The sequence below is a fragment of the Oncorhynchus masou genome, chromosome 2 (assembly GCF_036934945.1).
Source record: "Oncorhynchus masou masou isolate Uvic2021 chromosome 2, UVic_Omas_1.1, whole genome shotgun sequence".
Lineage (NCBI taxonomy): Eukaryota > Metazoa > Chordata > Actinopteri > Salmoniformes > Salmonidae > Oncorhynchus > Oncorhynchus masou.
In genome coordinates, this window is record NC_088213.1 from 26,027,024 (window position 1) to 26,049,268 (window position 22,245).

The following is a 22,245-nucleotide window of genomic DNA, read 5'->3' on the forward strand; positions in this document are numbered from 1 at the left end:
AAATTCCTGTCGTCACCGAATTGGGCTGGAATCGGAAAACTCCCCCACATGTCCTGCTGCTGTGCCAGTACAAATTAACCCATTTTGGCATCAGTGTCTTTGTTCTCTGCATATTTCTCCCAGTAAAATAACCTCCTCTGTGCTGTATAAAGCATTGCATTATTATACATCTTATCTAAGGCTTCTATTTCTATGTTATAGAACATGTTCAGTGTCTCCAGTCTTGAGAGTTATGGCAACCATATCAGGTGAAATAATTACGCATTAAAGCCAGAGGTGTGGTATACGGCGAATATACCACGGGTAAGACCTGTTCTTTTGCACGATGCAACGCAGATAAATAAACTGGACAAAACTCTTAGCTGCGGAGTGTCTGGATACAGCCCTTAGTCGTGGTATATTGGTGATATACCACAACCCCCTGAGCTGCCTTATTCACTTTATAAACTGGTTACCAATGTAGTCAGTCTTTTTTTGTCATGCCGTGGTATACTTAAGTGATAATGCCCGAGAAGCTGGTGTTTGGAGGATATACTGGCACGAGTGTTGTCAGGCCCAAGACAAAGTCGAGTGCCGGCAAACCGTGCCAATATATAATCCCAATAACGGCTTCTCGGGCATTATCACTTAAGTATACCACGGGTGTGTTATTTTGAAGAATTTATTCATTCTGAATCTATGGACGCTACCCAGTTGTTCGTTCTAAATGCCATACTGGCTGGCAACGTTCTTATCCTTTGCTAGCTAGCCAACGACGGCTAATTTACAACCACGTCAAACGGTGCAGCCAGAACAACAACAAAGTAGCTGCATTTGCATAAACTATTCTCTGGTGACATTTATTTGGATACATCCATAACAATGAGCTAATGAGGCACGACTTCACCTAGCATAGAACATGTGCTCTCTGTGTCAGGACACTGTTGTTCAGGAGCTAGCCAACAACAGAGCGAAATCAAATCACTCAGGCTGGAAAGACCGCAAACTAGCTGCACTTTGTTTCGTTTGACTTGTTTTCTATTGATAGATCATAAAAATGATACTGATTCATGATTTCGAATGGCTGAGAAAAGCTGCCTGCCTGTCTGTGTCTGTCTCATCCCGACACGTTCATTTGTATGACAGTTGGAAATCGAATATTGGAACAATGCTGCAAATGTTAATACAAATCTCCGCTGTTGAAAACTAAATGTTAGTCTAAAAGAAAATGGGAGAAAATGTCTAAATGTTTTTGATAGTGGAGATCAAGTTTATAAATGACCTGGCTGGGCTGATAAAACAGTGGATTGCACAGTCATATGGAACAGAGTGAATAGGCATTTTAAAGTCAGATTTAGCCAGTGGTACTTCAAATGGCCCAGAGGCTCAGGCACTACAATCCACACTAGCCTCTAGCCTGCAAACATCAGAATCCTCCTGGATTTAACAAAAATTGTTGGTGTAATCAGATTAATTCATGGTGGGTTTTTAATTTGTTGCTGTCAAGAAATATCAGGCTTAGGAGATAAGTTATGGATCTCAGCTGCCAACGTAACAAAAGCTGAATAAAACAGGATGCATCCTCTTCCACTCATCTGTGATAGTGAAGAACAGGCACTGAACTGTGTGTGTGTGTGTGTGTGTGTGTGTGTGTAGTTGACAGGATTAGGGCATTTAATTGTGAATTTGTGTGACAGTGAGATGAGAATCATACACAAAAGTCCTGGAATGAACTATGACCCTTCCAAGGTAGGATGACATCTCTATAACTCACAAGTAGCCTAATGCGGCTACATTTGAACACGCGAGAAGGGTGACTAACTCTGGTGTTCCCACTATAACAGTAGCAGTATATCACATACAGGCTTTTTAATCGATGTATTGTATTTTACCAGGCAGATTGATTAAAAACTAAATTCTTATTTACATTGAAGGCCTGTCATAGCATATTTATCGCCATCCATCCATGAGTTCTACTGGAGTAGACTACACAGTGCCAGCTGGTGGTGATCCATGGTAGTGGTACAACCATCACATGACTGGGTGAGTAAGATTAATTGCTGCACTCTTGTAGTAGCCTAAGCCATAGACACAGTACACATCAAAACATGCATTTAAATATGAGGTCCCGCTCCAGCAATGCTCCTCCTGTGTTTTCAGAAGCACTGTAAATGTGAGATGGAGTGACAGCCCAGTGTAATGATGGGTTCTGACAGCTAAGCAGAGGCACACAGCCTTGGTTGAGAGCGCCCTGTGTTGTGTAACCAGCCCATTGTTACCACTTTGGACTGTCAGCGCCATTAAAATTCATAGGAATCTAAACGCGCCAGCCAGCCCAGACCATGGACAATTGTCCAAGCAACAGGGCTGGCGAGACAGGATGAGGGATGGAAACAGAAAAACATGTGCGAAGAAGGAAGGCTTTGAGCCATAAAGAAAGACAAAAGCTGAAGATATTGAATCATGTTTTTCTTTACAAAACAAAAAAATACACGGTCACACAGACAAAGCCCTTAAAGCTGTTCCATTTGAGCTCTGCTCAGTTCAGGCTCAGTCTCATTCTGTGTGTGTGCCCTGTTTGCAGCAGAATATCACTGGAGGCGAGTGGAGGAACAGCCACCCCAGGGGAAAGAATGGAGACGAGAATGACATGAGAGGAGCTTTAGTCTGTTTGACTGACCATTGGAAATGGAAACAGATCAGCTGACACAGAACACTGCAGCTTCAAAGCTTGAAGACTCTTTTGGCACGTCAGCTATATCTGTTTTCACACCCTCAAAACACTTCTACATTCTAAAACAGAGCTGTGTGAGAGAATTATTTTAGGCTCAATCTGTGAAGTCACAGGTTCTGACAAGCATTTCGCTACACTCGCAATAACATCTGCTAACCATGTGTATGTGACCAATAAAATGTGATTTGAAGACCACAGAAACAAGCCATAGTTAGAATACCTTATTCACAGTTCAGTCAAATAAGATTCATTGGCCCAAGTGTATGTATGAAACCAGGGGGTATGTAAAGTGTGTGGAATAGCTGTATTTCCTCTGTGTAAATGAATATTTACCGTGTGGGAATGTGTGTAATAGCATAAAGACGAAAGGTTCACTTCATATGGAACAAACACCCAGGGCATCCCCAGTGGCCCACTGCCCTGCTGTTACCGCTATCATCCAGGACATTCACATGACTGAATAGTACCCAGGTGCTTTCAGAGGGGAGCCCCCTCTCCCTGTGATGTCAGTGTGGACTGTTGACCTTCTTTCCACACTGTTCAGACGGAATGATTTATTCATAATCATGGTAGCATAATAAACATTGAAAGCACTGACAGTTAAACCCAAGGCCTCTGGCACGGCATGCACACACCCAACCCCAGCATTCACTACACTAAAACGCTCTTATATCCTTCAGTCCGTCTTTCCTTGGCTTCTTTTGGTTCTTTATCCTTCAATTATATTTTAATATAAAACAAGCCCACATATGATGAATCGACTATGTTGAGAAGTGCCCCTCCCTCCCCTGTCCTGTGTGGAGTTGGAGACAGGCGCTTCCCAGCGGAGGCTCTTTATGTACTGGCCTCCTTTCCTCTGAAATGTTCACGTTCTCTTTAACGGACATAGAAGAACCTGTTCTGGAGCCGGAGGGAGACAACTGCACAACCAACCTCCCCAGAAAAATTATTTTAAAAAGATTTCTTTAAAAAATGAATATAAACTGAATAGTCCGAGTGGAGGAGTAGGTTCTGGAAGCTGAGGGGGTCTGGAGCTCTGTATACTGAAAGCACTTTGGCACATAGCCAAGGCCCCAAGTAAGGCCCCATACAGGAGAGTGAGACAGACAGCATGCAGCGCCACACTACCAACCAACACAGATACAGGAATGATCAAGGCACAGAGAGACAGACCGAGAGAGATTGAGAGCACCTGACAAACATGTGGAGGAAAAGGCCAGCCTCCCCATTATCACGTTTTTGAGAAGAAGAAAATAAGAAGAGTTTGAGGAGGTGACAACGTCACAGTAAAGAGACTGGGAGAACAGTAGGAGGAAGGGGGTAGAGGGAGGCTGATGGACTGGACAGAGGAGGAAAACAACCAGCTGACAGAAAGCTATTCAACACATACAGGACTTCTGTTCCTTTCTTTCAGAAGAGTAGAGGGGGAATGTAACACAGGGGAGGGTTTACTACAGTCCCAGAGGAAAACAGGTACAGCTCAGGTATCAGGTAGGGTGTGGTCTACAGGTGAAGCAGGCAGATGAGTTCCGGTCCTGCTCCAGTTAGTTTCCCCCAGCCCGGAAGCTCGCTCCCTCCCTCCTCTCTAGTCTGCTGTGTCTTCCCTCTCTGCCCCTCACAGGTAGAGCTCCTTGGCTCTGATATGTGACAGCTTGTCTCTCAGCATGCGGAAGGAGGGCCGCAGCCCCACGTCCAGGGTCCAGCACTGCTTCATGACGTCGTAAACCACCACCGGGCAGCCGTCGGGGGCGTCCATCTTGTAACCCTTCTCCACCCGCGGCACCACCTCCTTCAGGGGCTGAGGAGCAGAGGGCGTTATCAACCCAACCACATACTCTACTAGTACGTTCTAACATCCACTGTCTGCCTGTGCACAAGCTTCACAGCTATTAAATGATACTAAATACATCACTCATCTAGATATATCCATTTTTGCCTTGCATTGGAGAAAGCAATACAGATAAGGCTGCTGCCCCTTGCTGGAGTCACCTTACTTACAATTCTTGGGTAAGGCACACGCCCAAAGGAGTAGATCTCCCATAGCAGGATACCATAACTCCACACGTCTGACTTAGTGGAGAACCTCTGGAGGGGGCAGAAAGAGAGGCTGAGGCACCCCAGACACAAGACACCACAGACAAAGACAGAGCTCAGGCTACACTATTTAAACATGCTCCCTCCCTCCATCCAATCCTCTCTTTCCACCTTTACCTTCTCTCGCAGGGCTTCGGGGGAGGTCCATTTGACAGGCAGTTTGGCAGTGTCCTGTGTGGACGAGGCCTCCTTGGTCAGACCAAAGTCGCTGACCTTGGCGATGTTGTCGTCAGACACCAGCACGTTCCGGGCTGCCAGGTCTCTGTGCACAAAGTTATTGGCCTCCAGGTACTCCATGGCTTCACATACGTCACTGTACAGCAGGGGAGAACGAGGAGAGGAGGAGTCACCAAATGGAGATGTGAGACACAGAGAGAGAAACAATGGGATCACTCAGCCAAGACAAATAACTAATTTCACTGTAGATAAGTGATACCAATAGCTATTTAAAATACTTTGTTTTCTGGCATCCTCTCCAGGGAAATCACATTATAATTGAATAAAGAAATCCAATACTGTAGAACTTCCTGAGGATGACTTACAGTGAGAATTTGAGTAAACAGTCTCCTCCCAGCACGGTCCGTCCTCGAGAACGGAGGTAGTCCACTAGACTGCCCTGCGGTGGGGGGGAAAGGGGGACGGCTGTGAAGTTGGGGAGTAGGAACAGACCCTATCATAAAGGGACAGTGGACTCCAGCCCACGGCCTAGATAGAGTAGTCCCTGGACAAGCAATAGACTAGACTGAAGTACCTTGGCCATGTACTCTGTGACGATGTAGAGACTGCCCCTCTCCTCTACGATCACCCCCAGCAGCTGAACCAGGTTGTTGTGCCTCAGTTGCCTGCAGGGAAGAGGGTTTTAGTGACATAGCTACGCACTAAGGTGCACAGACACAGTCAGAAGGTTTTAGAGAAAGTGGGTAAGACCATAAAACAGAATGGTTTTTTTTTGCTATTTTTTTTTACCCCCTTTTTCTCCCCAATGTCGTGGTATCCACTTGTTAGTAGCTATTATGTTGTCTCATCGCTCGGGAGAGACGAAGGTTGAAAGTCATGCTTCCTCCGATACACAACCCAACCAAGCCGCGCTGCTTTTTAACACAACGTGCATCCAACCCGGAAGCCAGCCGCACCAATGTGTTGGAGGAAACACTGTGCACCTGGCAACCTTGGTTAGCGTGCACTGCGCCCGGCCCGCCACAGGAGTCGCTGGTGCGCGATGAGACAAGATATCCCTACCGGCCAAACCCTCCCTAACCCGGACGCCGCTATGCCAATTGTACGTAGCCACACGGACCTCCCGGTCGGGGCTGGTTACGACAGAGCCTGGGCACGAACCCAGAGTCTCTGGTGGCACAGCTGGCGCTGCAGTACAGCGCCCTCAACCACTGCGCCACCCGGGAGGCAAAACAGAATGGTTGAGACTTACGTCATGACGGAGGCCTCGGCGATGAACGCCTGGGCCGTGGCGTCGTGTTTGATGCACTTCACTGCCACCTTGGTCCCTCTGTAGTCCCCCACCATCACATCTGAACAGATACATAGAGATGTAACACTGGACAACAACACACAGATCTCACACAGGGATGGAAAGAGACATCTTTATCAGCGCTGGTCTCAGTTTGGGTCTTTACCTCCAAACTCCCCTTTGCCAATGGTCTGGATGAGCTTGAGTTCCTTTCTGTTCAAGGCCCAGCCACCTGTGGAGCAGCAACAGAGAGAAAGTCAGATTCAGGTTCCAGCAGATCCAATGAAACATCATCCTTCCCCAGACAGAGCAAAGCACAAGGTTAAAGACTTACTGCTGATTAAGCCCAGGTTTCCTGTACTACAGAAGATGAAGACATACTTTATTTATTTTACCTTTATTTAACTAGGCAAGTCAGTTAAGAACAAATTCTTATTTTCAATGACGGCCTAGGAACAGTGGGTTAACTGCCTGTTCAGGGGCAGAATGACATTTGTACCTTGTCAGCTCGGGGATTTGAACTTGCAACCTTCCGGTTACTAGACTGTAAGAATACACAGTGACTCAGACCAAGAGTGACTCGGAGAATGGAAACACAAGGTTAGTAAAGTGCTCTTACTCCTGGAGAATTCATCCTGGGCGGCCACCGTTCCCTCCATCAGCTTTGGCTTGATGAGTCTGGTACAGAGGCCGTCGGCATCTTTAGTGTAGTGCTGAATGGAGATCGGCGAGAGAGAACATGGTGAGTTGGATAGTGTGTATATTAACAGTAGCTGCATAGTCACACTGAGGAGGTAGAACTGCATTGTCAACCATATGTCAAGGACCAGACAACAATGAGCGGGAGTCAAGAAGGCTCTCAGCAGTCTGTGGTGGAAAGGATGCTGGGATTGTAGGGCTAGTGGGGACTGCTAGTTAACAGGAGAAGCATGGCAATTGTGTGTTTGGTGGTGAGGTCACTAACCACACCGTCACTTTTGATACACTCACATAATCCTGTCCACACCAACTGGTCTACATGTGATCATGTTAACCAGTCAAACACACCGGCCATCCTTTTGACCTGTGATTAGTTTGTTAAATCAATGGAGAAGCACCCAGTCAGTGTAATCTGACTGCCACTGTCTGTTCTACATGTGAATAGCATTCGCAACCACCAGATGGCAGCATGGTATAGGAACTATTGCCTCTGTACAAGCTACTAAACAAATATATTCATGTCAACACTGTATTTGAGCTTTAAAGACCCATCAAATTTACACATTTCTGAATATTTGCAGTTATGAAACCAAGGTTATATAACTGATATTTGGACAATACAAAAATACTCAATGTGCCTGAATACATACTTGAATCTCCACACATAAGTACCCACCATCCATAATAACCCAAGTACTTAACATGTGATTGACTAATCCCTTAAATGCAACAGTGTTAGATTTCCATTATGTGGTTAACACCACAAATGTGGGTCTTTTGACAGGGAAGGACAACATGTGTACCAATGTGGAGCCCGTTGTGACAGGCCAGTGAGAGTAAGGGGGAAAAGAGCGAGCTAAAAATCACAAGAATGTGAGAGCGGGGGGGGGTAAGGCGAGAGAGAGCGGAGAGACGAGGGCGAGAAAGCGCAGAAGGAATAAGCAGAGGATTGTGGTGGAGTGATAATAAGATGGAGTGTGCCAGTTAGACAGATGGTCCTCGATGCCAGTGTGCAGATTCCTGCCTAAATCCCAGCAGCGCCTCTGGGAAAGAGATGAGCGTTAATTAAAGTGCGATTGCAAACAATCTAGCTAGAAGCCTGATGGAGCGTCTTATCTCTGGGGAAGAGAGACCTTTCCTACCATGGCCCCCTTCCTCCCTTACCAAACTAACTCAGCCCTACTGCTGTAGTAGAAGCTGTCTAATAGACCACGCAGTAAGCAGAGGTCTCCCTCCACTAGGACTGGGAAATGACAGGGACCGAATGATATTATGGTACTTAGGTGCCGATTATATTTGTATTGCCATTTGATGTTCCAAACATATTGCTCACGATAGGTCTGCTGCAGAGACGAGAGAGCACAAGAAAATGAGTTTTGATCAGTCATGGAAATAAGTGCTGAAAACATGTTGGCTCCCTATTTAAAAAGACAGAACAAGCTATAGCATGAAAAAAATACCAGGTACAGCCGACTAGCGCTTGCTAACGTTAACTTAAATCCATACTTGGAGTCAAAGTATCAATATAATACATTTCCCAAAATAATATTGATCGCTCTCCCATCAATAACCACCCCCTTTGCCTTCTCTAACTATGTGACTAAGCATCCTTGACGAGTACCTGACCACCATACAGGATAGGCAGTGCGAGAGCTGAGGGAGTAGCCTAAACAGTAAGAAATAGGGAGCGCTTGGGACTGACAGGCTGACACCGCCTTACCTCCACCAGCTGCATGAGGTTCTGGAAGAACTCCTCCTCATCGATGCTGAGCTTGCCGTTGTGGTAGATGATGCGGTAGTGCTCCACCTTGCCGTCACAGCTGACACACAGGGTGTAGTCCCCAGGGTAGTTGGTGCTCTCCCTGGCCAGGAACAGACCAGTCTCTGGGGGGTAGAGGAGGAGCTCTGCCTGCTCCCTCGTTATCTTACCATGGAACCATCTGGAGATGGACATGAGAAGGAGAGGAGAGAGGGGGAGGGACAGGACACAGAGATAGGGCCTTAGTGGACTACAGAAAATGACCATACCAAGGTCATTAAAAGGGCAACAAGACAATTTATAAGTAGATGGGAGATCTACTCATCATCATTATCATCATTATCATTATCATTATTATTACTAGCGTGTAATGTTGGCCATGTAACACATACAAAGCCCTGTATTAAAAGAGTTGTTAAACAGTCAGTCATAGACAAGGTAAAGGGGACAACAGCAGTAGATCAGCATAATGTAAGGCAGTGGCATTTCTAGGCAGTTGTACTTAGAGCAGTGGAGTGAGTCTGTGTCTCAAGGAGCCAGTGAGAAAGTGCCTTGATGTAAACAGGAAACGGTGACAAAAACACACAGGCAGGTAGAGTCTGAAACTGACACAGGCTCTGCAATAACAGGAAAATGCAAAGCAGCACAGGGCAGGCTAGACACAGAGCAGGGCCTACCAGACCCCGCTATCACAGAGAGGTGAGACCTCACTGAGGAGGCTTTTAGAGAGAGCAGCATAGTCTCATCCCCTCAGAACACAGTCTATGAAACCTGCCCCCAGCTGACCACAAGGCAAGCTGCAGGGCACAGGACTTAAAAAGCTCTCTTAGGGAAAACACACGCGGTTCCCTTCTTTGTTTTAGCTCAAGCTATTAAACACAGCCTCCATCTCACCTCATGTAGAGGATCTACAGGCTTCTAAAAGCCCTTTCTTGGCTTTTACCTTAGGATCATTAATCTCTTATCTGTAGTAGACCCTAACACAGAATCCCCCAGCAGTATGGAAACAGGAGCAGCAGGAGGTCCACAGGGGTCTCTCTGGGGGCTGGTGAGTTAAGGGTAATCAAAGTGTGTAATTGATTTACACACTTCCCTCCCTCCGTTGCCCAGCACCAAGACAGAGACAGAGCAGGGCCTGTGCAAAGCGGCTTAATGCGGAGAGAGGATTGAGTTGATTAGATCAGCGAAGCTGCTTCTCCATGGACAGCAGCCTCCTTAACTCCCATTAATCTGAGAACAGGCGCCAGTAAGCCAGCAGTCAGCCAGACACTGAGTAACCAACAGCCAAAACACAGGAGGAGCACACAGGAGCTACCAGCCAAACATATGACCAACCAGTCAAACACAGGAGGAGCACACAGGAGCTACCAGCCAAACATATGACCAACCAGTCAAACACAGGAGGAGCACACAGGAGCTACCAGCCAAACATATGACCAACCAGTCAAACACAGGAGGAGCACACAGGAGCTACCAGCCAAACATATGACCAACCAGTCAAACACAGGAGGAGCACACAGAAGCAATCAGTCAGACCATTTAATGAGGAAGCAGGGCATGTAATATGTCATTTATGTTGCAGTTTGTGCTATTCATTAGTCGTACGATGGGAGAAAGGGAAAACCGGCTGCTAGAAGTAAGGGGCAAATAGAGAAAGGAAGGACAGTGCGGAAGGAGGTAGGAGAGACTGCAGTGAGGAGGGAACTGAGGCCTTTTGCCAGTCTTTAGGGTGGTGCCGTATTTTCCTCATTACCAACAGAGTAGAAGATTACCAGCAGGTGGCAGCAGTGAGCTATGAGGTCAAAGAGCAGCATCTCTCAGGGTGTGTAGACCAACATAACCAAGAACACAGCTGACACTGTTGGTTATATAAGCCAACAGGGAGCGTTTTCCCAAGACATCTGTTACCAATTCGTAAAAACATAATAACCCCCCTCGGACTCTCGCCACTAACCACCGCTCTCTGAGGGGATCCACAGGGCTGATGCATCATTAGCTGTACTTAGAGAGTTTACTCTGTTACAGCTGAAGCAGAGTATGAGTGCAGTGGACACCACTCAGTCCCTGAACTGGTGACCTCTACTTCATAAGGACAGTAAACCCACCGACTCCCTCTAGCCAGTTCCCTGTCCAGTGGAGTAGCTTTCTCTTTGTCCTTCCTTGTAACACTTGACTGGTCACCCTTCCCCACACTGCTTGAGCTTTCCTCTGCTCAGCTGGGCGGTTAAGCTCAGTTGATGGGTATGGAGAGGGAGAGAGTCTTCAGTGTGTGTGTGTGTGTGTGAGAGACAGAGACACACATCCCCATCAGTGTGTTTTGGTCCAACACGTTTGAGTGCAGCAACCTCAGCCTTGTCCTGTGTGTGTGTGTGTGTATGAGAACACCGATTACCTCCTGGCCTCCAGTTTTATTCCATTTGCATAAGTCTCGTTTTTTTTCTCCCTCTTTTGAAATAGCTGTCCCTTCAAAGAGCCCGATTCAAATCGCAGCGCCAGTTAGCCCCACCCGCAGTGGCAGGCAGCCACCCAGAGAGCAGAGGGGACAGAGAAGCGGCAAAAAAATAACAAATCAATTACCAACGTCTCCTATCAGGCCTTTGTAACACTCAAACTCTAATGAACTAAGCCCCATAATCATACCTTTATTATACAGTGAAACTTCACAGGTAAGGGCATATCCTATGTGACAGATCAGCAAGGTACTCGTGTACTTACGGCATAAGACTGAGTTTCCCCCCCGACTTGACCCCTTCCCTTTTCTGGACGTAGTTAGCTGGGATGGTTCCCTCTCTGCCCACTGTGTTCTTCGCTTTGTACCAGTTGGGATCCTGAAATAGCAGCAGAAACACACTTTAGAACGGTGCCGTGCCCCCCCACAGGACAGTTGAGCTAACGTAGGCTAATGTGATTAGCATTGAGGCTGTAAGTAAAAACATTTCCCCAGGACATAGACCTATCTGATATGGGCAGAAAGCGTAAATTCTTATTCATCTAACTGTCCAATTTACAGTAAAAGAACACCATGCTATTGTTTGATGAGAGTGCACAATTATGAACATGAAAATATATTAATAAACCAATTAAGCACATTTTGAACAGATATGCAATGATTCCTTGGATCAGTCTAAAACGTTGCACACACACTGCTGCCATCTAGTGGCCAAGATCTAAATTGAGCCTGGGCTGTAATAATACATTATGGCCGCTCCTGCATTTCAAAGATGGAACAAAAAAAAACATGCATTTTTTCTTTGTGCTAACCTTTTACCAGATCTAAAGTCTTATATTCACCTACATTTATTTCACATTTCCACAAACTTCAAAGTGTTTTCTTTCAGAAATGGTATCAAGAATATGCATCTTTGCTTCAGGTCCTGAGCTACAGGCAGTTACACAAATCTATGTCATTTTAGGTGAAAATTAGAAGAAAAAGGTCCAATCCTTAAGGTTAACACAGCTGAAGAACTACACAAGTCCAGCACAATAACGGTTTCACACAGTATAGACAGGTGAGCCGTACTTACCCTGGTGACTCCGATTATGGTCAACACATCTCCTTTACAGAAAGGCAGGTCCTGTTCATTCGTCGACTGGAAGTTGTACTTGGCTACACACTCTGTGCCAGGCAACCATGGCACCTAGGTCACGAGTGAAGAGGAGAGGCGCTGTTATAAACACTGAGATTGAATACAGTGAAAGGTTACAGATAGTCATAGTTCGGACAAGTGAATTGCATTCACGCCATGACACTCCAGGGAGAAATTAAATTGCCATCGGGTTACAGTAACACATTACAATCAAATAACATTATTATTACAAGCATATAAAAAGGTCTACTATTCAAAAAGGTAGCTATGCTGGTTTGTCCTATACACTGTTCAGACCATATAGCATGTGGGCCTATTCTATAGGCATTAACAGGCTCCCACTTCTAACCGGTGGTGTTGTGGCATCAGTGTTGTGAATAACATACAACCATGACTCCTGTGAAGACGTTATCAGTTAGAGGCAATGACAGTACAAAGCAGCAGGTAGGTAGGTGTGTGTGTGTGTGTGTGGGGTGTGTGTGTGTGGTGTGTGTGGTGTGTGTGTGTGAGAGAGTGAGTGAGTCAAGGTGCATCCAAAATGGCACCCTATTCCCTCGAGGCTCTGATCATAAGTTATGCACTATATAGGGAATAGGGTGGGACGCAGCCACTATCCTCATATAACCTGTTATAACCTGGTGTATTCCTGAAGCAATGCACTACACACAGCTGTGTGTGTCTGATATCATTATCAGGACACACATCCCTCGATCATTTCCCGATAGGAGTCAAAGAGAGACGAGTGTCACAGGGGGAGTGATGTGAGAGTTATGTACTGTTGTGTGCCAAAGATTAAAATCATTTGGGTTGATAAGCAAATGTGAAGACGGGGGATGTCAGTCATGCTATGCTGCTGCTGGCAGATGAAAAGCAGAGGCACTAATGTCAGTCATGCTATGCTGCTGCTGGCAGATGAAAAGCAGAGTCATGCTATGCTGCTGCTGGCAGATGAAAAGCAGAGGCACTAATGTCAGTCATGCTATGCTGCTGCTGGCAGATGAAAAGCAGAGGCACTAATGTCAGTCATGCTATGCTGCTGCTGGCAGATGAAAAGCAGAGGCACTAATGTCAGTCATGCTATGCTGCTGCTGGCAGATGAAAAGCAGAGGCACTAATGTCAGTCATGCTATGCTGCTGCTGGCAGATGAAAAACAGAGGCACTAATGTCAGTCAGGAAATATGACACTTCTGAAAGAGGCATGGCACATTAGAATGTGTGTGTGTAAGTCGGATGCATGTGTTCTTTAGTGATGCATGGGTTGACTCAAACTGCAGCCCCCATTGTTATATCTGCAGGGAAGGCGCTTTTAGGGTCATGACATTGTGTGGCTGAAGGGTGGGTGGCGGGTTGAATAAAGAGAAAATACCTTAAAATAAATAAATAATTAAAGGTATAATTCTTGTGCAATTTATATCAATAGACTACCATTGATGTTCTTTCATTATTTTAGGCTATATGGCATTAGCATGTCAGCCTGAGCTTTAGAGCCCAGCTGTACACGTGTCAAATAGCCTACACGCCAAATCACAAAATACTTTCGAGAACGGGCAGAGAAACAGTTTAATTCAATAAGAAAACAGCTGTGAAATGGAGAGTAGAAAATAAAGAGAAGCGAAGGCCAGAAAGGTATGTTTGGGAAAGATTTGGTGAAGTGGTAAGAGGATGATAGCAGTGTTGTGCGATGGATCTGTACAAATTCGACAGTCACAAGATGGGGACATCAAATAGGCCTATGGTACGTCAAGGGAACTGTAGCCTACTGTTCAGATGGGTTAAATGGACACTACTACCTCTCATAGCCTTAATATTAACTCCTGCAGAAGCATTTCTTGCAATAAAATTATACAAATGTTGGCAACATTTTTACTCAGGAACAGGAGTGGAAAAATCAGATTTTCTTTCAGCGAATGTGCAGTTAGATCACATCTCTACAGGTGGTATATTTATTGGAATCATAAAAGCAGATAGTATGTCAACCACAAATTATGCACCAAGCAGAACTAAATCTGATCAGAAACACAATGGGTCGTATTCATAGCTTTCTATTTCCCTACAACCAGTCAAACTGATGTCATTCGGAAACTTTGCACAGACAATCTTCCCAGTTTTTTTTAGATAGAGATAGCGAGATCCATCTCAATTTATTTAACCCCCCCCCCCCTAACCTGGTCCCTAAATGTCTTTTCTCCGCAAAAGAAGCAGGGATGACAGAACTTGACCGATGTCAACTAGATTGAAGCATTCATTCTATCGATTTAAGACACTATGGTGAGTAAGGATTTAGTTAGTTTTCTAGGGCAGCGGTTTTCAACTGGTGGGTGGTTATGAGTGGTTCGTACGTGTTATAATTTATGAAGAAATACTCCAGTCTAAACGAAAATGGCCAGGTAGAAAGTGTGTAGAAATGAAGACAAAATTCTACATTTAAAATCGCAGATTTGTTTTTCTTCAACCACATCATTTGCAATATAGAGCTATTAGCAGCACTATTTCGGTTGATTGTGTGGTCTCAAACCAGTGATATTATTAACAGTCATCAAGAACATGTGCAAAATGCTATAAGGCCTCAGATTTTCACATATAGTCCGATGGTTGCGGATGGGTTATTAGCAATTGCAAGCAGGGGTAAACAAACAGTTGACTTGTCCACTACTAGCTTGCGTGTGTAGATGTGTTCCTCTCACCTGGATCCCAGACATGGTAAAGGGGGTGGGGGAGGTGTCCTCAGCAGGTGTCACTGGTCAGCTGGTACCATCAGAGCTGCAGGACAACAGAAGAGAAGATAGTCATCCAATCACCACGTATTGTGGTTCCCTCTGACAGACTAACACCACACTGGAACAGGATGTATGCTCAGCCTGGTAAACAACCACATGTGGTCTGGTCACTAAGCAAAAGAGACCCAGATTGAAAATGTTACTCTGCTTAGTTCTGTTAAACAGCTTCAATCTGTAGTTTACTTTGTCAATTCAACTCAGTCGCTGTGAATAAGATTCACATGCAGAGGAAAAATAGCCTACTGTCACTACCTTGTTTTTCGACCAAGGTGCATGAACACTGGAACAACCTCATCTACTGCAAAAAAACCACACTTAATGTGCTGTTATAGACTGCAATAATAGCCTACGTACTGGAATGAGTGAAATATAGGACAAAAAAAAAAATATGACTCCTCTATGCAGATAAGCATTTAAGCGCCAATAATTGTGCCTCTCCACGGTGACCTTCAGAGCAAGGCGAATGCAGGTGAGTTGATCCTCCCAAAGGAAATGTTGCCCACTGCTCTGATCTCTAAAGCTAAACCCACCACTATCTCAGCTCATCTGTGTCAGGTAGGCCTCTGTTCTGCGAGAGCTGAATGATCTACAGTAGTGAGCAGTATGATCTGTTCTGGCTAGATCTAGGCTACAGTAATGAGCAGTATGACCTGTATTGGCTGGATCTAGGCTACAGTAGTGAGCAGTATGACCTGTATTGGCTAGATCTAGGCTACAGTATGCAGGCAGAACACAGGAGATGCCTGGCCTGAAGGGTGTCTCGGTGGTCTGTCCCTGAGGATGAGAAAGGGGGGCAGAGAAAATACTGGAGGCACACAAGGCCATACGGTTCATGCTGCATCAGACAAAGGCACACACAACATGGTAAATTCCCCACATTAGGGCCAGTACAGTAGCTCACAACCTCATCTACCGCGCCTCTCACAACCTCATCTACCGCGCCTCTCACAACCTCATCTACCGCGCCTCTCACAACCTCATCTACCGCGCCTCTCACAACCTCATCTACCGCGCCTCTCACAACCTCATCTACCGCGCCTCTCACTTCAGACTGCCCGAGAACAGGAAGTGAGAAGTGGCTGACTTATATTTTCCCCGATGGCTTGGTGTGGTGGGGGGCAATCAGTGCCTCCCACCTCACTACAGACAGAGGAAATATTTACAGTCAACCTGTTTTAATAGTGCTGCTGTTTTGCTGTTTTTTTATTTCACTTATTTCACCAGGTAGGCTAGTGGAGAACAAGTTCTCATTTGCAACTGCGACCTGGCCAAGATAAAGCATAGCAATTCGACACATAAAATAGAGTTACACATGGAATAAACAAAACAGTAGAACAAAAGAAAACAAAAAGTCTATATACAGTAAGTGCAAATGAGGTAAGTTAAGGAAATAAATAGGCCATGGTGGCGAAGTAATTACAATATAGCAATTAAAACACTGAAATGGTAGATCGGCAGAAGATGAATGTGCAGGTAGAGATACTGGGGTGCAAAGGAGCAAAATAAATACTAGTATGGGGATGAGGTAGATGGGCTGTTTACAGATAGATAGCCTAAGTACAGGTGCAGTGATCTGTAAAATGCTCTGACAGCTGGTGCTTAAAGCTAGTGAGGGAGATGTGAGTCTCCAGCTTCAAAGAGTTTTGCAATTCGTTCCAGTCATGGGCAGCAGAGAACTGGAAGGAAAGACGACCAAAGGAGGAATTGGCTTTGGGGGTGCTGCTACGGTGACCAGTGAGCGGAGATAAGGCAGGGCTTTACCTAGCAGAAACTTGTAGATAACCTGTAGCCAGTGGGTTTGGCGACAAGTATGAAGCGAGGGCCAACCAACAAGAGCTTACAGGTCGCAATGGTGAGTAGTGTTGTGGTAGTGTCCAGTCTGTCAATGTTGTGGACAGCAGCCCCATCCAGCCAGATACTGATTGTAACACAGTGCTTTCGGAACTCCATAAATGTACTGTAGAATTCTAGTGCTATTAAATTACGCATGTCCAGAAGGCCTGGCTGGCCTCATCCATACAACCACTACAGTGTATCAATGGCCTCACAGCACAGCACTGCTAGTTCTACATCCTGTTCTAAAACAGGAAGTTGGCTAATTGCAGACTGCTGCAGACCTGTATGCAAACTGACAGAGCCAAATATAGTAGCTCTGGTATACCCAGAGGCCACCCACTTTTCTATTTGCCTTAGTGTCAGTCAGTGCAAAGGGAAAGCATCACGCCAAAAACCTGTTGTTTTTAATAATAAATACGCATCTCTAAATTGAGCCTACTTCCATCGTCCTCTAAAATGGACTGAATATCCTCCTCACTTCAGTGTCAGTCAGCGTATGTGTGTGAAACAGCCATATGCCATCATCCATGGCTCCTGTAGTGCTGGTGAAAGGAGATGATTCTACACAGAGCCGGTGAGGAGATCCAGACAAGGTTTCTGAACCAAGGTAGGAAGGCGGATTACGTCTGAGAAATGAGCTCAACTCCAGCAGCAGTGTTGACATACTGAGGTCAAAGACAGAGCTGCTTAGAGCCCACTCAGCAAATCAAGTTCACTGAGGTGTCTACACACACAGCCATGTGAGTGATGCTCTATACCTCGGAGCGTAATCTCCCCTTTCCCACTCATCCCCTCTATTCTTTTCAGCTCTCGCAGGCTCCCTGCTGATATCGCTACCATGGAAATCCACAGTGTGATGTAACACACTAGAAAACCATGAGAACTACCTCTTCATATAGTACAATTCTCCTTTCTCTGCTGAGTTCAATGACAGTCATTAGGTGCTCCATTTAGGCTACAGCCACACTAGGTCTACATCAATTCATTCACAGAGCCAAGAAATACTGCTGAGAAAGAGACACCGTACTACAGACAACCATAAATAAACTCCATATTACAAGCACAGCGCTCTGCTGAGGTATCTAGTTGGAAAAACTTTACGCCACTCTCCAGTGAGTGTAAAAACACCTCTCTGAAAGGAAAACCATCAGTCCAAAACCTCTCAGTACTCCTCTCTAGCCATCTAATGTTAAATGAACACAGACATGGTATCCACAGCAAATCTATTATTTTTACCATGTCATGCTTGTGTAGTCAACAAGCACTAAGAAAGTAGGTACGGTAGATGTGTTTGCCAGAAGAGTCTCCCCAGATGGATAGCATTGCATCAGCTTCATGTGAAGTCTTCAGATGGAGAGAGATCATTCTGCTTGTGCAGTCAGGGTGCTACTTATTGTTTTCCTGTGCTGGCTGAACTCTCCATGGCTGCAGCTGGTCGGAAGTGGACAGTAATTCACACTTTCAAAAACAACCACACAATCATGATTAGGCCTACAGTATGTAACAACTATGCCAGTGGGAGACAGAAAGAGTGTTGCATATGTACCACATTGTGAAAACTCTATTCTGAGTAGTATATGCTGTTGAGAAACATTAGCTTATATGACAGGTTGCTCCAGGTAGAAATGGATGGTGCACAGAGTTCACATTTCAGAACTCAACTACATGACCTGAGTGTCTGGCAGTGGCGGTCGGTGCCGTTCAAGATTAGGGAGGAACATTTGTTTTTACTGAACATGGCCTTATTTATATTAAAGCATATTGGCTGACTGTCCTTCAAATTCCATATCAACATAACGTTGATAGGTTTAGGCTACTAAATGATACTCTAAATGTACCTTTTACCCATCGAGGTTGCTACAACGTAGCCTACAAATGAAAGTTCATAACATAGGTGCACAGGTCAAGAGACAAAATTGGAGTAATCAAGGTGAGACAGTGACACGTTCAATACCGCCTTGAACACTCATTAGTCAAAACAGTTGAAATGAAAACAAATCACTTTCCATTGGACAAATTCAGGTAGGTCCCTCCCAGTTTCATTCAGTTTGCTTCTATTTAAGAAATGTTTGCAACAGAATTGGCAGAATGAATACACCCCTGACCTTTTGGTCCTTTAAAAACCTGCTGTATATTAAATTGTGCAATAGCTTGGAAAATGACTCTGGATGACAATGTTTTCCAAAATAATTTAAATCCACTTAGTTTCCTTGCCACAATACTAATGATATCTAAATACTTGTGTCATCCCAGCCCTAGTTGTAAACATATTAACGTTATAGTCAACCAAATAGAACTGTTAGTAATCCCACAGTCAAATCCAAGTGGACAATCACACAGTACAATGTACAACAAGCAGTTACACAGGCAGGCCCCGGTGGCAATAAAACTGAAAGCTTACCTTGGCTTCACTTGGAAGAGTTGCCGTGTTGGATAGCCTTGGCCATCCAGCAAACATAAATAGCATTCCTCTCCTCGCAGAATCAGGTTGTTGAGTTGATTTAATTAAACTGCAATAGTTGGTAAATCAAAGGTAAACTAAGAAATATATAGCTAGCACTCCCTCTCCCTGCCCTCTTCTCCTTAATTTGAAGAAATTAATTTGTTCAAAACTGTTCAACTATCATCTTTGAGTCAACTACTCACCAGAATTTATGCACTACAGTGCTAGATTGCAAGCATAAGCTATAGCTGTACTAGATTCATAACCTGATACTTTGATTGGATGTTAACTTGACTAGGGTAGGGGGCAGCAGTCGGAATTTTGGATGAAAAGAAGGCCCAAATTAAACTGCCTGCTACTCAGGCCCAGAAGATCGGATATGCATATAATTAGTAGATTTGGATAGAAAACACTAAAGTTCTCCAAAACTGTTAAAATAATGTCTGTGCGTATAACAGAAATGATATGGCAGGTGAAAACCCGAGGAAAAGCCAACCCAGAAGTACTATTATTTTGAAAGGCTGATTTTCTATTGAAAGCCTATCCACCAGACTTAGGACCCAGTTCACGAGCTCTGTGGCTCTCTCTACATGTGGTCAGTCTTCAGGCATTGTTTCAGGCTTTTACTCTGAAAAATGGAGGGAGATACAGCACTTTCAATCAGTGGCCAGTGGAAATTTCCATTCATCAGCCATGCGCCTGATCGGGAACGCACCTTTGTTTCTCCTTTCCTATTGACGAAGCATTTGTCCGGTTGAAATAGATTATGACAAAAACAACCAGAGGATTGATTTTAAACATCGTTTGGCACGTTTCTACTAACTTTTATTGTACTTAATTTTTTTTTATCTGGACTTATTAGTGCATGCGCCTTAAGCATTCGGGTCACTGGACAAAACGCGAAAAAAAAAAGTAGGCATTTGGTTATAAAGAGGGACATTATCGAACAAAAACATTTGTCTAACATGGAAAACTGGGAGTGCCACCAGATGAAGATCAAAGTTAAGAGATTAATTTTAATGCTATTTCTGACTTGACACTCTCCTTGGCTGGAAAATGGCTGTATGGGTTTCTGTGGATAGGTGCAGACCTAACATAATCGCAAATTGTGCTTTCTTTGTAAAGCCTTTTTGAAAATCGGACACAGCGGTTGCATTAAGGAGAAGTTTCTTTATTTGTATGTTTAACACTTGTATCGTTTATCAATGTTAATGATGATTATTTCTGTAATTTGATGTGGCTCTCTGCACTTTCACCGGATGTTTGTTTGAGACAATGCATTTCTGACCATAACACACCAATGTAAACTGAGATTTTTGGATATAAATATGAACTTTATTGAACAAAACATACATGTATTGTGTAACATGAAGTCCTGAGTGCCATCCGATGAAATTCAAAAGGTTCGTGAGTAATTCTCTCTCCCTTTCTGCTTTTTGTGACTCCTCTCTTTGGCTGGAAAAATGGCTGTATGGTTCTGTGACTAGATGCTGACCTAACATAATCGCATGTTGTGCTTTCGCAGTAAAGCCTTTTTGAAATCGGACACTGGTTAGAGTTACAAGAAGTTTCTTTAAAATGGTGGATAATACTTGAATGTTTGAGGAATTTTAATTATGGTATCTCTGTTTTGAATTTGGAGCCCTGCAATTTCACTGGCTGTTGCCGAGTTGGGACGCTAGCGTCCCACTTGTACCAGAGAGGTTAATTTATACAGCTTGGATGACTTCCTTCAGAAGTCATAATTATTGTGAAAGTCCATGGAAAGGGATGAGAACCATGAGCCTACTAGTTGTTCAAGTCAGACTAGCCAGAAGAGGATTGAAAACATCTGTCCTCCAGCTACACCATGGTGCTACCATAGAGGGTGCAGAAATTCATTGCAACAGTGTTTTTTAATCAATTATTTGGTGACATGTTGATGTTATGTTGGGAGGAGTTTCATGGTAGGCTCAGAGGTTGCAGGTGTGTGTGCTGGGCCTGTAGCACAGAGTTTGTATTGTAGAGTTTACTGGCAGCAAAGAAAGGTACAGGGAGAAATATGGAAATGTTACCTCCTGACTATGCAAATACAGAGCAACAGCTCACACATTCACAGTTCAGTGGAGTGGTCCGATGTTGACGAGACAACAAGTGCATAACTGTCCACAACAGATGACTCAATAGTTAAGTTTTGAATGTGAAAAATTCTTTACACTATTGATTAGCCTAACCACACCAAAATCACAATATAGGTCAACTAAAAAAAACATTGTCATTGCACAGAGTATGGATATCACAAGTGAGATGTCATTAGTCTCTGCACAGAAGCATAGTGTAAACAATCCTATGGTGAGAAGCACAGTGAGTCCAGTGTTGTGACTGGTGTCCTCACAGCATCTACTTTCTACTAGCCTCAGCCTAACTGAGTGAGGAGAACTGAACATGGACCCTCCCTTGCAGAGCGCACAGTGAAAGTTTGAGGCATTGTGCGCTGTTATGAGTGTTGGCGGTTCTAAAGCAGGGCACTGACAGACGGTATCAGGGTGCTAAACTGCTCCAGTCAGACAAAGCACAGGCCTGGCTGTCACGGTGTTGTCTGCTGCCTCCCTCCTACTGTCCCTAGTAGCAGGAACCAGGAAGTGGGCAACAATTAGTGTTAGCGCAGTGAGACACGATGTGCCCTGAGATAAAGCAGCCTCGCTCCCAGAGTCTAATAAGCCCTTCTGTTCTTTTCATCTGTGTCTGCCCTAACCCTGTGTCCCACTGCCCCAGTAACATAGAGAGGACAGACAAACGGCACAACGTGAGCTCATGAGTAACATGGCACAAGCATTTCGCTACACTTGCATTAACATCTGCTAACCATGTGTATGTGATACATTTTAT

The 22,245-nt window shown here is 44.7% G+C and overlaps 1 protein-coding gene across 4 annotated transcripts in view; it reads right to left on the reverse strand.

The window, feature by feature from the left end:
• Window positions 1-2,435: 2,435 nt before the first annotated feature.
• The window catches only part of LOC135557563 (tyrosine-protein kinase CSK), a 37,184-nt gene continuing 17,374 nt past the window's right edge, over window positions 2,436-22,245 (reverse strand). For all 4 annotated transcript variants that reach the window (XM_064990970.1, XM_064990954.1, XM_064990962.1 and 1 more), the window contains 12 exons: window positions 15,006-15,081; window positions 12,258-12,371; window positions 11,449-11,561; window positions 8,695-8,914; window positions 6,895-6,988; window positions 6,442-6,507; window positions 6,237-6,336; window positions 5,559-5,649; window positions 5,350-5,423; window positions 4,925-5,120; window positions 4,712-4,798; window positions 2,436-4,511 (listed from right to left, as the gene is read on the reverse strand). In XM_064990970.1, coding sequence (XP_064847042.1) covers window positions 4,329-4,511; window positions 4,712-4,798; window positions 4,925-5,120; window positions 5,350-5,423; window positions 5,559-5,649; window positions 6,237-6,336; window positions 6,442-6,507; window positions 6,895-6,988; window positions 8,695-8,914; window positions 11,449-11,561; window positions 12,258-12,371; window positions 15,006-15,020 — 1,353 coding nt within the window. In that variant the 5' untranslated portion in view covers window positions 15,021-15,081 and the 3' untranslated portion in view covers window positions 2,436-4,328. The remainder of the gene's footprint in view (window positions 4,512-4,711; window positions 4,799-4,924; window positions 5,121-5,349; window positions 5,424-5,558; window positions 5,650-6,236; window positions 6,337-6,441; window positions 6,508-6,894; window positions 6,989-8,694; window positions 8,915-11,448; window positions 11,562-12,257; window positions 12,372-15,005; window positions 15,082-22,245) is intronic.